Raw genomic sequence first — 17,378 nt, 5'->3', positions numbered from 1 at the left:
AGTAAGTATTCTTCCTTTCTTGTTGCTTTGATGGCCGAAGATTGGAGAAAAATATGGAGCTGAGTCTGTTGCTTCTTCCCCCTTAGGCCAGTTCAGCACACTCAGTCAGTTCAGTTCAGTTCAGTCGCTCAATCGTGTCTGACTCTCCGCGACCCCATGAATCACAGCACGCCAGGCCTCCCTGTCCATCACCAACTCCCTGAGTTCACTCAGACTCATGTCCATCAAGTCGGTGATGCCATCCAGCCATCTCATTCTCGGTCGTCCCCTTCTCCTCCCGCCCCCAACATTTCCCAGCATCAGAGTCTTTTCCAGTGAGTCACCTCGTCGCATGAGGTGGCCAAAGTATTGCAGTTTCAGCTTCAGCATCAGTCCCTCCAATGAACACCCAGGATCGATCTCCCTTAAGAGGAGGCAAGCAAGTCCTTTAGTGCAGCGAGGAAAACCATGAGAGTCATAATTTCTGTACCAAAATCTTAGCTCCTTCTCTGATGAGCTGTAAGAGCTTGGAAAAGTCACTTCCTATCTCCATGCCTCAGTCTCCTCGCCTGTAACTTCTGGATTATGATGGTACCTAAATCACTGCAGAGGCTGATTGCAGCCATGAAATTAAAAGACGCTTACTCCTTGGAAGGAAAGTGATGACCAACCTTGATAGTGTATTAAAAAGCAGAGACATTACTTTGCCAACCAAGGTCCGTCTAGTCAAGGCTACGGTTTTTCCCGTGGTCATGTATGGATGTGAGAGTTGGACTGTGAAGAAAGCTGATCGCTGAAGAATTGATGCTTTTGAACTGTGGTGTTGGAGAAGACTCTTGAGAGTCCCTTGTACCTCAAGGAGATCCAACCAGTCCATTCTAAGGGAGATCGATCCTGGGTGTTCATTGGAAGGACTGATGCTAAAGCTGAAACTGCAATACTTTGGCCACCTCATGTGACGAGTTGACTCACTGGAAAAGACTCTGATGCTGGGAAATGTTGGGGGCAGGAGGAGAAGGGGATGACAGAGAATGAGATGGCTGGATGGCATCACCGACTCGATGGACATGAGTTTGAGTGAACTCCAGGAGTTGGTGATGGACAGGGAGGCCTGGTGTGCTGTGATTCATGGGGTCACGGAGAGTCAGACACGACTGAGCGACTGGACTGAACTGAACTGAACTTAAAGATTGTTGTGATGGTTAAATGAAGAGCAATGAAATAGAGCAGAAAGCTATAGTGTAAATGCCTGTGATTTATTCTATGCGGGCAGCTAGGTTCCTGCTAGCTCTGGGAAGACAGATCATTACTCATAACATTGTTTCCTACTGGAAAAAAAAAGTTCTCCTTGTTCCAAAAAGTATCTACTTATAAATGAGGTTAGAGACAACTATCTCCTTCAAAACCTATAAAGATAAGTCCTCAGTAACTTCTACCTGCTTTTCCCTCCACCCACTGTAGAGAAAACAACTTAATATATGTCCGATCAAATCAAAGTTGTTTGGGGATTAACTCTCAGTGGACATATTTTGCATTATATTCCACTGACTCCAATCATTATAAGCTGAATTAGAAATATCTTCAGCATAGGTACCTGAAAATAGGTATCCAGTAGAAGTAGGAGTCTATATTAAAAGTCTCAAGTAAAGTTATACATTCTGAGGTTCTGCAATAAACTTGAAAATTATTCAAAATCATAAATCATCTTCAAAAGCAGTGTCCTTGGTTACAATGAGGAACTGGGGAGGGGGGTGGGGGCGGGTATGCAGAAACTTCCCTGGTCATCCAGTGGTTAAATGCTGCGCTCCCAGTGCAGGGGACATAGGTTTGACCCCTGGATGGGGAACTAAGATTCTACATACTGCAAGATGTGACCAATGAAAAAAAGAGGTTTGTGGGTGAAGCAATATCAATCTAGCTCTATTTCTGTGTTCCCATGTGGAAGACCAATGGTTAGCATTAGTTCAGTAGCAAGTCTGATCAATATTTTTATGTTTATGTGTTGAACTATTAAAAAGCAAGTGAAATCAAGATATTAATATTTTTAGTAGGATTTTTTAATTCTTGAAAATTGAATACATTTGTCTGAAATTGCAAGTAGGTAACTTATTTTCTATAAAGATTATAATCCCAAGGAGCCATTTTTCTGAGGCAAGAGCATTTTAATGGGAAGTGGGCAACTGTTTTAAAGTGTCATGATTGAATTTTCATGTCAGTGTCCAGTTCTTGCTTGCTCACACCTATTTCCCAAATGATTATACTGTGCACCTGGCCTATAGTAGCCACTCAATAAAAATCTGGACCAGATTTTTTTTACTAATGGCAATAGAGGTAACGATTCTGAGAACAGGTTTTGGTCAAGCTGCATTTTTCTAACAATGACTACAGAGACCTCTGCTGGCAGATACTGGGACTACAATTCAGGATCAGAAAGGAAAAGCAAAAATGAAGAGATCAGAGGTGAATTTCTCAATTTTCTTGTCTTTCTTTGCCCATACTCTGTCATAAAAGCCCCGTAAGAAGCTGTCCTCATTATGGTGTGTGGTTTGATGGAGTCAATACTAAAACTAAAATAAATGAATGACTTTTATCTGAGGTGAGTGGGAAGGGTATCAAATTTAGAAAGAAAAAACACTGCACGTGGAGAACTGGATTGTGATTTCTGGGATCATTTGATAGCTGTTATTCAAGGTGTACCTTTAAAAAATTCTAGAATAGTGACCTGGTAAGTGAAATTACTATGGTCTGTTAATATGGTTAATTTTGAGGATTTGATACTCTGGTTTTTCTGAGGGTCCTATATTTGACACAACTTCAAGTATTACTTAATACCTCCCCAAGTCTGTTTTCCTCTTTCACACTGTCTTCACCTTACCCATGTTGGGTTTATTAACTTACAAAAGGAGTCGCTAGTAATTGCTTGGGTTTGGGGGGAAGAGAAGATATTTTGCTAACCTTTCCTGACTCCCTCATTCTCTAGATATTTTAGAAATTTAGATTTAGGAAACTGTGGGTCCTAACACAGTCCTAGAGTGACCTCTTGCTGCATGATTTGTACATGAGCCTACAAGCCCAGTCCTGGATACCAGTGAATTGTCAAGACAGAAACCTCTGTGGATGTGAAAGGATATGAATTTGTAAATGCATGCACAAAATGAATGGCCCAGCCTCAAACAACTAAACTTTTTAACACTCCCATATTCTGTGATTATCAAGCAGCAACAGAAGTTTGAACTTCCCCAGTGGCTCAGTGGTAGTGAATCTGCCTGCCAATGCAGGAGACACAGGTTTGATCCCTGATCCAGAAAGATCCCCTGGAGAAGAAAATGGAAATCCACTCCAGTATTCTAGCCTGGAAATCCCACAGACAAAGGCGCCTGGAGGGCTACAGTCCATGGGGAAGCAAAAGAGTCAGACATGACTTAGTGACGAAACAGCAACAATAGAAGTTTCTCTTTCCAAAATAAATGCTATCAGCTTGGGAAATCATCTACCGATTTGTCCTCTTAGATTCTTTTTAAAAAAGAACATTCTACTTTTCTCATCAGATACATTCTGGACGTTATATGCAGGACTATTAAATAAGCAAAAGAATTTACCTTTGAGGAGTGGCAGAGTTCCCTGTGGGATCCATGACTTGAAATTCCATGGTATCTGAATTTACTTCCAAAGATGGGTTTATGATGTAAAGAATGGTCTTACTGTTTAAGTCTTTCTGGCTAAATTTCTCATGGATAAATTCACCTACAAAAAAGAAGTAAATTATTTTCATCGGTAATCAAAAAAAATAATAAATAAGAGCTGATACAATATTTATGGCTGTTTTATTTTTAAACTCCTCTTTTAAAATATTTAAAGTAAATCTTTTAAAGAAATTAATAAAATGTAACCATCTTAAAACTCAAAGTCAATTAACTTAAATTTGGCTTCAAAATTACTTTGTTTCAAACATTGTACCTTAAATATGAAAACAGAGAGTGAATAGGAAAATCTAGCAATAAAATCTAAAATTGTGCCATCTTTATGAAGATCACTATACTATCTTCATAAAGTAGAAATAACATACAATTCAGAGAAAACTTACATCAAAAAATTGTTTTTAATGAATTTACATAGCTCAGAAATTCATGACATAAGAAAATGGGTCACAAATATGAATTTGGTCCTAACAATGTATTCCTGTGAATACCTTACAATCTAGCTATTGAAAAAAAGTCATACATGATAAACAGTTGTGTATCAGTATCCAGTTCTCCCACTCAAGATGAATTTAGGAAAACTCAGCTTTAAATCCTCTTTAGCATGGATACTGATTTATAAACTGCATCTGTCAGTAAGCGTTGGGGAGTATTTACCAAGTGGACCTGAACTTAATTACAAATTGCTTTCTAGATTGCCAACCACTGAGTATTTTTAAATGAGCAAGGATTAAGGAAGGCAGTACCTGTCATTGAGTTCTCCAGATGCCCATGTTGGGGGCCTCGTAAAATCTTAAAGATGATCTGACTATCATCAGTGTCGGGGTCTGATGCCTTCAACACGCGGGAAGTGATGTAAATCCCGTAACAACCATTTTTCAAGAGCCCTACTTGAGAAGGGGAATGCAAGTGTGTGATGCGTGGGGCTGCTTTGTCCAACTGGTCCACCTGAATGATCAATAATCACACACAATGTTAAGCAAAGGCTTCTCATTCCCAAGCAACACGGGGGCTTAAATGGTTCAACAATGACAAACTCTCCTGAATTTCAGATTCGTCATCCTCCTCATTGGTTAATTTATGTTAAAGTTACCTCATTCACAATACCTTCAGCAAATATCATAGTGCCCACAAGAGAGGTTAACTTTCTGTCGTAAGCTTTGACTCAGCTTTATTTATTTGCCCACTGTCTGACTCCTCCATGAGACCTAAGCTCCCTGAGGGCAGACACCGTGTCTTTTTCCCCCTCAACTATTCCCTGCACCTGGCACAATGCCCAACCATTACAGAAGCTCAAGAAATACTTGTTGGATGAATACATTAAAACTGACTTAGGAACAGTGTTGCAAACTTAATACTTCTACAAAAGCATTTCCCCCTTCTCCCAGTGTTTGGTAATTTACAGAAACAATGCTATAAAGGTCTACAAATACACTGAACCTTTCTTTGTCATGTCTCGGTTTAAATAGCAAAAATATTGAATAGCAATAAAAATACTTCAGTAAAAAAAGTGGAAGGTGCTTAGCTATAGGTATTGAGTATTTGTTTTATTGATAGACAGAACCAGGTAACCAAACAGGTAGACTCAATTTGTAAAGGCTGTGATGGGCAATTACTCATGAGTGAAAGAGGTACATAAGTTCAGACACTACAAAGGACCTCACTTGCATATGGTATGGAGTCATTAGAAATGACTCTTATTGGTTACGGAGGGAACATTTTTGGAAGAATTAGCATGATTCATCACTGATACCACAAAAGAGGTACAAGAACACAGCGTTTGTTCCCTTCATTTCTAATCACATAAATCTTAACTTTATCCCCAAATGAAACTATTGTAATTCTAGCAAAGTAAAAAATGAGTGTCCACAATAAGACTACATATTTTTTTGTGTTTATATAATAAACTACCAGTCAGCTATTGATAAGAAAAAGAGATAGGGTAAACTAGTAACAAAAAAAGTCCCATAATTCAGTGTTAACCAATAAAAAATAAAAACCAGAACGTTTCAGAATAGGAGACAACTACCATTTGTGTTCAAAACAAATACATATATATGTTCACACTGACACAGACAAAATTTTGGGAGCATGTGTACAAACATGTTCATTTGTCTTCAGATGGGGAAAAATAACTTCTCCTTTGAGTATTTCTATATGGAATTTTTTAACAATGAAATATCTTTCTGTTAAGTTGGCAATCTGCTTTTTTAAATATAAAAGCAACCACACATCACACTGGTAAATGTTTGAAGAAACAGACATTTTTATATTTTGTTGGAAGGAATGCTAATTAGTCAAAATCTTTTGGAGATAAATTTGACATATATGTTTATTAATAATGTTCATACACTGTGATTCAAAATTTCCACTTTTTGATGAAATAGATGTGTAGACAAAGAATATATATATGAATATTAATTAAAATATAATTTGTAATAGCAAGTAATAAAAAATTCCATAAAACTTGGAAGTCCTACAGGGGAATTGTAAACTATCTCTGCCTGAGGCTGAGTGCCATGCAGCCTTTATCAGTTTTGTTATCAAGGAATATTTAATGACATGTGGAAATTTTTATGAGTGGAAACAAGTAAAATGCTTAATAGTACATATAATATCATCTCTTATTTCAATAAAAGACTGCAAGCAAGCCACTGATGACAGTGGGATAATGAAGAATTATTTTCTAGACCTTTTTTTGTAGTTTATTATTTTTTTAACAATTATTTTGTAAGCTGAAATAGCAACACACAGTTTCAAAGGTTATAGTCATTCGCCTTTCCTAAAAAAGTGAGGATGGTGCCCTCAGAGCTGTGAGGCGGGGAGGCAGGTCTCATGGCCTTTTGGGGAAGAAGCTCCAGGGTGACTAGTAGGAAGTACAGTCAATGGCAAGAGAAGAAAAATAAGGATATTTTAAGACATGTGAGTAATCCTCAAAGTGGTAAATACTTGAGTGTACGGGTTTTATTTTTAAATTATATTTTCCTTAAAAATAGAAGTATTATAAAAGGAATAAATGCCTGCTGTAATCATTTGCTTTTAAAAATGTTAATATCTACACTTTGGTCTTTGGGACCCCGGCTGTGTCTTTGATCCTACTCTGTTAAAATCCATCCTAAATTTCTAGTTTCTTCTTCAAAAGCAGGTCTTTTGGCTCAGGATACCAGAAGCATTTTAAAATATTAGAGTACGAACATTATTTTTTTAAAAAAGGCTACATCCTTACAACCATTTGTGTTAGATTTACTAAAACTTATGTCACACTTGCCCAAACCATAGGAAGCAGCGACACTGGTCCTCTGTCCCTCACCCCCACCCCCATCTCCTTCTAAGAAAGATTACAGAAATCATCGCACTAAGATTGCAGAATTTGGGGCAGCAACACAGAAAAACCATAACTCAAAAAGATACACGTGCCCCATGTTCATAGTAGCACTATTCACAATAGCCAAGACCTAAATGTTCATCAATAGATGAATGGATAAGAAGATGTGGTACACAATGGAATACTACTCAGTCATAAAAATGAGTGAAATAATGCCATTTGCAGCAACATGGATGGACCTGGAAATCATACTAAGTGAAGTAAGTCAGAAAGAGAAAGACAAATATCATGTAGTATCACTGATATGTGAACCTATCTATGGAACAGAAACAGAATCACAGACGTAGAGGATAGACTGGTGGAGAAGGGGTTGGAGGAGGGATGGAGTGGGAGGTTGGGATCAGCAGATGTAAGCTTAATATATATTAATAGAATGTATAAACAACAAAGACCTACTATACAGTATTGAGAACTATATTCAACATCTTACAATAAATCGTAATGGAAAAGAATACCTTAAGAAAGAAGGAATGTAAATATACATATAGCTGAATCATTTTGCTGTACAACAGCAATTAACACATTGTAAATCTTCAATTAAAAAAAGATGCAGAGTCTTAGACAGACAGACACGATTTCCTACAAAATGAATGTCAGGTTAGCGCCTATTGGTGTCAATAAAATACAACTGTGTTTGTGTTTAAGTCCTGTAGCTTTGTCCTCAGTCGCTCAGTCTGGGAACATAAGTGGTACACCTATGTTTAGGAGATTCAGTTCAGTTCAGTTCAGTCGCTCAGTCGTGTCCGACTCCCCATGGAATGTAGCACGCCAGGCCTCCCTGTCCATCACCAACTCCTGGAGCTTACTCAAACTCATGTCCATAGAGTCAGTGATGATATCCAACCATCGCATCCTCTGTCATCCCCGTTTCCTCCCGCCTTCAATCTTTCCCAGAATCAGGGCCTTTTTCAATGAGTCAGTTTTTCGCATCAAGTGGCCAAAATTCAGAGTTTCACCTTCAGCATCACTCCTTCCAATGAACATTCAGGACTAATTTCCTTTAGTACGGACTGGTTGGATCTCCTTGCAGTCCAAGGGAATCTCAAGAGTCTTCTCCAATACAACAGTTCAAAAGGATCAATTCTTCGGCACTCAGCTTTCTTTATAGTCCAACTTTCACATCTATATATGACTACTGGAAAAAACCATAGCTTTGATTAAACAGACATTTGTTGGCAAAGTAATGTCTCTCCTTTTTAATATGCTGTCTAGGTTAAGAGCTCTTCTTTCAAGGATCAAGCGTCTTCTAATTTCATGGCTACAGTCACCATCAGTAGTGATTTTGGAGCCCCCCCGCCAAAACTGTTTCTCACTGCTTCCATTGTTTCCCCATCTATTTGCCATGAAGCAATGGGACCAGATGCCATGATCTTAGTTTTCTAAATGTTGAGTTTTAAGCCAAATTTCTCATTTTCCTCTTTAACTTTCATCAAGAGGCTCTTTAGTTCTTCTTCACTTTCTGCCATAAAGGTGGTGTCATCTGCATCTCTGAGGTTGTTGGTATTTCTCCTGACAATCTTGATTCCAGCTCATGCTTCATCCAGCCCAGCGTTTCTCATGAGGTACTCTGCATATAAGTTAAATAAGCAGGGTGACAATATACAGCCTTGATGTACTCCTTTCCCAATTTGGAACCAGTTTGCTTTTCCATGTCCAGTTATAACTGTTACTTCCTGACCTGCATAAAGGAGGCAAGATGTCTCAAGAGGCAGGTCAGGTGGTCTGGTATTCCCATCTCTTTCAGAATTTTCCACAGTTTGTTGTGATCCACACAATCAAGGCTTTGGTATAGTCAATAAAGAGGAAGTAGATGTTTTTCTGGAAATCTCTTGCTTTTTTGATAATCCAGCAGATGTCAGCAATTTGATCTCTGGTTCCTCTGCCTTTTCCAAATCCAGCTTGAACATCTGGAAGTTCACAGTTCACATACTGTTGAAGCCTGGCTTGGAGAATTCTGAGCATTACTTTGCTAGTGTGTGAGATGAGTGCAATTGTACGGTAATTTGAGCATTCTTTGGCATTGCCTTTCTTTGGGACTGGAATGAAAACTGACCTTTTCCAGTCTTGTGGCCACTGCTGAGTTTTCCAAATTTGCTGGCATATTAAGTGCAGCACTTTCACAGCATCAGCTTTTAGAATTTGAAATAGCTCAACTGGAATTCCATCACCTCCACTAGCTTTGTTGGTAGTGATGCTTCCTAAGGCCAACTTGACTTCACATTCCAGGATGTCTGGCTCTAGGTTACTGATCACACCATCATGATTGTCTTGGTTGTGAAGATCTTTTTTGTACAGTTCTTCTGTGTATTCTTGCCACCTCTTCTTAATATCTTCTGTTCCTGTTTGGTCCATACCATTTCTGTCCTTTATTGAGCCCATCTTTGCATGAAATGTTCCCTTGGAATCTCTAATTTTCTTGAAGAGATGTTTAGTCTTTACCATTCTATTGTTTCCCTCTATTTCTTTGCATTAATCACTGAGGAAGGCTTTCTTATCTCTCCTTGCTATTCTTTGAAACTCTGCATTCAAATAGGTATATTTTTCCTTTTCTCCTTTGCCTTTTGTGTCTTTTCTTTTCTCAGCTATATAAGGCCTTCTCAGACAACAATTTTAGCTTTTTGCATTTGTTCTTCTTGGGGATGGTCTTTATCACTGCCTCCTATACAATGTCACGAACCTCCGTCCATAGTTCTTCAGGCACGCTGTCTATCAGATCTAGTCCTTTGAATCTATTTGTCACTTCTACTGTATAATCATAAGGGATTTGATTTAGGCTATACCTAAATCAAACGATCTAGTGGTTTTCCCTACTTTCTTCAATTTAAGTCTGAATTTGGCAATAAGGAGTTCATGATCTGAGCCACAGTCAGCTCACAGTCTTGTTTTTACTGACTCTATGGAGCTTCTCCATCTTTGGCTGCAAAGAATATAATCAATCTGATTTTGGTATTGACCATTTGGCCCAATTCATCACTCAGTGGTGGCCAATGTCATATTTTCTTGCCAGAAAGAGCTCTTAAAAGCAAGGTACTGAGTAGGTCACCTCTTCTGCATTACAGACGGGTCAGTCAGTTCCTAAGTTATTTGACTTCTCTGCTCAGAGACATCAGGAAATTCAGAGGAATTATGGGAGAAAGTTTGAGGCTTCCTTCTGAGGGTTTTTGTTTGTTTGTTTGTTTGTTTTGTTTACACAAAAGGCAAGGAAAACCTTGTACTTTTGATGAAAAATTTTGCAACATGTATTCAACAATTCCCTATCAGTTAACTCTACAACTTCAAGAGATAAGGCTCTTGCGATGACCACACTCTATATGATACTTTTGCTGTTGGGAGAAACCTGATTGAAGTTTTGGTATTCTCTTCAAACTCTAACCCCTTTTCCCTCCCTGTTCTGGAGTGTAGATAGGAACTCTTACAGACTTGATAATTCCTACATATTTGTAACCAAATAGAAGTGAAGTGAAGTTGCTCAGTCGTGTCTGATTCTGCAACCCCACGGACTGTAGCCTACCAGGCTCCTCCATCCATGGGATTTTCCAGGGAAGGGTACTGGAGTGGGTTGCTATTTCCTTCTCCAGAGAGACCAGAACATTATTCCAGGTTGGGTAGTACTACGACATTTCTCTACATAGCATGGGGGTGGGGGTAGTCAGGAGTCAAGAAAAATAAGAACTGACTGAAGAGTGGGAGGGAACTAACAACAATTAAAACATGTAATAAAAAAAGAAATTAACTTTACTATGCACAAGGTATTTCTTACACACTCTACCGATAACATCAACACCTTCTCTCTTCTCCCAGTGTGTCATAATCTCATTCCACTTTCTAGACTTTCTTATAGTCAAAGGTTCTTCCTGGATCCACTCCATGTTATCAAAACTCCCCACTTTCATCCTCAGATCTTACCTTACATAAAGACTGTGATGGTTAATTCTACATGCCAATTTGGCCAGGATGTTTGGTCAAGCTAGATGTTCCTGTGAAGGCATTTTTTTAGATGTGATGAGTATTTCAATCAATAGACTTTGAATAAAGCAGATTACCCTCTATAATGTGGGTGGGCCTCACCCAATCATTTAAAGGCCTTAAAAAAAAAAGACTGAAGTCTCTTCAAGAGGAAGGAATTCTGCCTCCAAACTGCCTTTGGACTCAAGACTAACATCAACTCCTTCCGAAATCTTCAGGCTGCTGGCCTGCCTCGTAGGTTTTGGAATGTGTCAGACCCCACAATTGCATGAGCCAATTCCTGAACAGAAATCAGTCTTTCTCTCTTCTTCTCTCTCTTATCATTTATATGCATATAAATTATATAATCCTATTGATTGTTTATCTGGAGATCCCTAAGACAGAGATGAAAGAGCAAGGGAAAATTATTATTATTTTACATAATCAGAATGTATTCTGCATTAAGACAGATTTACATCTTTTATGCTATTGGTGGAAGTGTGCAGAACAGGGTGAACTGTATCCAAGGAGAGTGGATTCAAGGCTTTGAGAGCCAGAATATACTTGATGTGTTTTGACTAAAAAAAGAAAAACACGTTATGCCCTCCAAGAATCATCTTAACAGTCAACACAACTGTGGCAGCACAGTACCAGAGAAAGGACACAGCACTGGGGATCAGGAAGACTGGAGCTCTTCATGTGTGTTTGACCAAACTGTTTAATTTTTGAACTTCTGAACAGCTATAAAATGGAGACAATAAAACTCAGTTCATTGGATTTTTATGAAAATTAAATGAGATTTATATAAAGCGGGTCTGACCTACAGTTATCACTTTAAAACTGTAGCTTCTATAATTATTTTTCTCATCAATACATGGGTAACACTGATGTAGCTTCATAAGTTTTCGGGTGTTTAATCGAAAACCATTAAAATGCTCTTGGACTTCAAGGAGATCAAACCACTCAATCCTAAAGGAAATCAACCCTGACTCTTCATTGGAAGGACATATGCTGAAGCTGAAGCTCTACACTTTGGCCACCTTATGTGAAGAGCCAACTCACTGGAAAAGACCCTGATGCTGAGAAAGACTGAGGGCAAGAGGAGAAGGGGACAGCAGCGGATGAGATGGTTAGATAACATCATTGACTCAACGGACATGAATTTGAGCAAACTTCGGGAGATAGCCGGAGGACAGAGGAGCCTGGCATGCTGCAGTCCATGGGTTCACAAAGAGTCAGAAAGACTTAGCAACTGAACAACAACAATGCCAGTAGATAACATAGGCCAATAAGCATCATTGTAATAGTATAGTTAGATATTATAAAAGCAATTATAAGAGACTGAATACCTAACATACTTCAGGCAACATGCTAGTACCTTGGATACCTTATCTTATGTAATTCTTACCACAATGCTGTAAGGGATGTTTTTTGAAGAACAAAACGTAGAATCAGAAGAGTCAAAAAAATTTTAAGCTCACACAGCTTTGAAAATACTGAAAGCAGAAATTTCAACCTAGGTGTCTGTCTCCAAATGTATTTTGGTCCTTTGTGTATTACCACTGACTCCAAAGGTCAGTCATTATCTTGTACACAGGCAGCACGTCTGTTTTGTGTTCATATTAACATGCCTGGTGCCTGGCTTAGTGCCTGGCATGCTATAGACACACATTATACATTTGAATGAAAGAAGGAAGGAAATAGGAAACAGTTCTCCCGAAGTCGTGTTCTCCTTATCTCTGGCCATGAACTGTGTATTCATTATACTTGCCTGGATGGCGAATGATACAGGTTCTTGCCACACTCTCCCATCCACGAGAAAGCCATGGTTTGTCCCATCTGTCGCCACAAAAGTGAAGTGGTCAGTTCGAGAATCCCCTCCCAAGTGCCGATAGGCCACATGCCCACTGTCCACGTCCAGCTGAGTGAAATTGCGTGGGATCAGCGGCATCCCCCGCAGGTAGAGCTGGCCATGCCGTGGGAGCTGGGCCAGAAGAAAGGTGAGCTTCTCGGCTGGAGTGTCAGGGTCGGTCAGCTGCAGGAGGTCAGGGGAGAGCAGGCCCGTGGCCCCTTCAACCAGTCTCAACCCCTTGTTCCTGGTCACCACGGGTAAAGCTGTGTCCACAGTCTCCAGTGTGATCTCAAAAACCCCAGGTTTGGTCTGAAGTCCATTGCTGACGATGAATCTGGCAAAGAGAGGCAAGGCAGCCTTCAACATGGATTCTTGTGTCACCATCTATTGGAATGAAATGATAACAATACACACCTTTACTCAAGGACATATTGTTTTGGGATGTGAAGGAAAGCTCAAGAGCAGATCTTTCAGGAGGACACCATTCTATCCATTAAACCAGTCACTAGACAATGCGTACATGAACCATTCTAACCCCTCAAATATTGCTCAGCAGCATGGATGGGAGATTCCTGGTATCGGACAGGTTAACTGTGCCAATGATATTTCTCAGGCTTGTCAATATTTAGTGTCATTTCTTGCCCCAAATAGGAATTTCATAGCCCAGACTCTTTAGCAATTGTATTTTCTTTGTGAGATTTTAATAAGCTCAGTTCTTAAGTCTGATCATTGGAAGCCCATCCAATAAAGTACTGTGTAGGCTGAATTTGGCTAATTCACTCAATTCATATATTTTTCTGTTTGTTTTCACATTTGCCCGTGACAAGATACGGGGGAGTTATGTTAGACAAAGATTATTCCCCTGCTTTAAAGAAAAGAAAATTAGAGTGGAAAGATTCAGAAACATGGCAGATCATAAGGCAGGTAGGAGACAGAACTGGGACGAACACCCAGGTCCTCTGACTCCACACCTTCTGTTCTTGCAGTTTTAGTGATTGCTGGTTTAACAATCCACTAAGAAAGAGTTGTTGTGCCTAAGTATCATTGCAGGCCTAGAAGAGAAAACTGAAATTATACAAATCCAAGCTGAGCAAGATGTTTCTTACACTTGAAACTCTGTGATACTATGGCATGCTTCTGATTACATTGATCACTAAATCACATTCCACCAAAACCAACAATCTCAAAATTAAACTAACCAAAATCACTCTTAGAACATTTCAATGTGTAATTTCTATACAATGGACAGTTGAGACTATGATGAAATTAAGCCAACAAAATCTGCTATTGAAACTCCAACAAGTTAGGAAATCATGAATCTCAAATAGAATTGACACATTCACCACTGGCCAAAGAAACGTACTTCAAAACAATCATGGAATTGTGTCTATTTGTTTTTTTCCACGTACCAGTTCTGAAATAGTCATGGAGGATAGAAACACTCTTATGTTCCATGGATGTATAAATCTCCTAAAATATTGTAGTGTGTATAACACTGAATGATGAAAGAGTTTTCTTTGGAGGTTCTTTTTTAAAATAAGAGAAGATATGGGGCTTATATTTATTTTATTAATTTGACAAACGTGACTACCAAGTTTTTTATTCTCTACAAAAGATATCTTATCTTTCAGGGATAGAAGGTTGATGCTTTGCTGTTGAACATAAGGAATATGAAACCAGGTTGTGTGAGCGTGATGAGTCTGCCAGCCTGCCTGAGGCAAAGGACTCAGGGACAAGAGCAGCTGGACCAGAAGTTACAGGGAGATGAGTTTGGCAGATACAGATTTTGCTTTGAAGGCTAGGCTAACATTTTTGAGCTTTCTAATTATCAAGCTGGTAAGACTGCCTACCAGGAAAATAGGATGCGATGCATGGAAAAGGAATCCTTGTCCAAAAAGTTAAAACTGCTAAGTGAAATACTCCAAATAAAACACATTTTTGGACATTTCACATATCTTGACTTGTAAAGAATACAACCTGTTATTCCGCTCCCCCCCACAGCTCAAACAAGAATATGGAATCAACTTTAGAATTATAGATGGAACAAAATCATACTTTCCTTAAAACAAAATGTTTGGATAAATATATTTTAAGCAAATAAGTAATTTCATTGCTGGATCATGGAGTGTTTGCGAAATCCATTATTTTTTTAAAAGAAAAGAAATCACACCTGAGAAAAAATATTAGTGTATGCTCTTCACCTTTTAAGTTATTAGTCACCTTGACAAAATCAAAGATCAGGTGATACACATTTTTAGGTACAAAAATCATGGTCTGTTGCTCAGGGGATGCTTTTCATGGAATTATGCCCTTATTCCATTGTTTTCTCGTTAACTTTGTCATGTTTCCTCCCTGGAGTCTATCTGAGCAGAGGTTAAAAACCGAAGACTAGGCATCCTCTCAGGGCCTCCATTTTCATGTAACCCCTCCAGAAACACACTTCATGCCTTCAGCTTTGCTGTCTTTCACAATAAAGTGGCCGTCTACGTAAAAACATGCTCTTTGGAGAGTTTTAAATTAGCAGTTTATAGTTGAGCACAGACTTAAACCAGAGAACATGTAGGCATGTCAAATGCTGGCGGAGAAGGAAGAAAAAGAAAATGGGAGGAAGGGGAGAGACAGCCATCAGGAGCAAGGAGGTGAAGCAGGAGCCACAGGGGCTGCTAGGGGCGCATCAGAGGTGGCCATTTTGAGCATCTGATTCTGACTTTCTCCTCTGGCATTTCAAAAATGCCCAACTGGGTGCCCCAAGCTCAATCTCAAGGTGGCTGCATTATCCACATACATGTGATCTGTGCAAGGCCACTGAAGTTTTCTCACGATCCAGGCAGTCCATTTCAGACTCCTCTCTGCCTCTGACGGGCATCTGACCACAGTAAAAATCAGCAGTCTGCCCTCAGTCAGAAGGGAGTGAGGGTGAGTGGGTTAGGGACCATTTAAGATAAGAAACATGTTTCCTGAGGCCGGTGTTCCCAGCTGGGACGCTCAGGCAGCTGTCTGCACTGACAGAAAGCTAACAAGCCAGTGGCCAAAATGATGCAATGTTCCAACACGATGGGATCAAGTACATCTTTCCACATTCACAAGTAACAGTGCAAACTATTCACAAGCGGAGAACATTATCAGAGAGAATGAGAGATGGGGTGAATTGGTCATGGTTGGCTTTCCAATCAAAAGAAAAAAAAGCCTGGCAGAACCAGTGCGACAAGGTCAATGCTTTGTGCCTGCAAAAGTGGACCAGATGATCTTGCAAATGGCCCACACCATCCCCCTCAGAAGAAACCTTCCAAATAGATTTTCAAGTTTTAAAACAATAGTGCCATTGCTATTATGGCATCCAATCAAGCTTAAGAAGCCAGTGGTGTTGAGGTGGCAGCTCTGTGTGTGGGTCCATTTTGTTTAATTTCCTTTTTTATGCCCCCACCCCCTGAGAAGAAATGCAGCCAAGATGACCACTGTCTCATGAAATTTGGGGAATGACTCTCAGATCTGTGTGGGGTGCCTGCCCGGCCTGATTTCACCATTACCATGGTGCTTTCAAGCTTTCTGCATTTCCTGGCAATAGAGTTGGCTGAAGAATCTGCCATCTGTCATGGCATTTAAAAGATAAAAATGGAATCATAAATAGAGCCAGTTCTTCAGGAAAAAAAAAAAAAAGTCCAACCAGCATGTCAAAATGGAGGACATTAGCATGTTCTTTTAGAACCCGGCTGCCAGCAGCTGAAGTCAGCTTGCTAATCACTTGGTGTCAGCTGTCCCAGGATGTGCTGCCAAATCCTTCTTCCAGGCCAGCAGCACCAAACAATACAGGAGAAATTTATGATTCACAAAATATTTTTGCAGAAGGTAAAATCTGACCATTAAACTCCCCCGTTTAATTAATGCTGCCATAGCTTACATTAAAAAGTGAAGGGAGGAGGGAAGCTCTCTGCCACAGAATTTATCTCTTCTCCCCAGCCAAATTCCTTGCCAGATTTAACAGCAAGCAACATAAATTTAGGTGATTAGATTGGTTGCATATATTTAATTTTTAAAAAGCACCATGATCACACTTTCATTAAAACAGCCTTTCAGCTTTGGTTGAACGCCACCTGACAAACAACACAACGGTTGGGTTAGTGAAATGACAAGATTAAAACAAGGGTCTTCAGCAGATGTGAGGCTTTTCCATTATAAATATGCAAAACTGCTGGCCAAACATCAGAATGACACACACGGAGAAGGGTCCTTCCCACAAGTAAAGATTCTCCACAAGGTTTTCAGTACAGTCAGGGATAATGTAAAGACTTTTCCACAATGAGACCTCAGCCCAGATTGAGCTCTGATACTCAGCTATGTCAATTTAGGTGATTTTTTGCCTCTTCGAGACTCACTTTTCTCACCTGTAAAATGGAACAAGACATCTCTGTCAAGGTAAGGCTTAAGAGCAACTATATTTGCATAAGAAGGGTCTACAACACTGCTTGATGGAGCTTCTCAGGTGGCGCTAGTGATAAAAAGCCCACCTGCCAAGGCAGGA

General features: G+C 39.6%; 1 protein-coding gene across 6 annotated transcripts in view; it reads right to left on the bottom strand.

The window, feature by feature from the left end:
• The window catches only part of FREM1 (FRAS1 related extracellular matrix 1), a 208,247-nt gene that overhangs the window by 38,068 nt on the left and 152,801 nt on the right, over positions 1–17,378 (bottom strand). For 5 of the 6 annotated variants that reach the window (XR_008686234.2, XM_055428202.2, XM_055428203.2 and 2 more), the window contains 3 exons: positions 12,779–13,193; positions 4,424–4,625; positions 3,579–3,723 (listed from right to left, as the gene is read on the bottom strand). Coding sequence is in view for 5 of the 6 variants with exons in the window: in XM_055428202.2 (XP_055284177.2) it covers positions 3,579–3,723; positions 4,424–4,625; positions 12,779–13,193 (762 nt within the window). In the remaining variant the exon portion in view is untranslated. Of the gene's footprint in view, positions 1–3,578; positions 3,724–4,423; positions 4,626–12,778; positions 13,244–17,378 lie in introns of all 6 variants that reach the window. The other variant, XM_088837898.1, reaches the window with a different exon arrangement.

Source organism: Moschus berezovskii, chromosome 7 (genome assembly GCF_049115385.1).
Source record: "Moschus berezovskii isolate FMDL1 chromosome 7, NW_MosBer_1.0, whole genome shotgun sequence".
Taxonomy (NCBI): domain Eukaryota; kingdom Metazoa; phylum Chordata; class Mammalia; order Artiodactyla; family Moschidae; genus Moschus; species Moschus berezovskii.
This window is presented reverse-complemented; position numbering and strand designations above follow the sequence as displayed.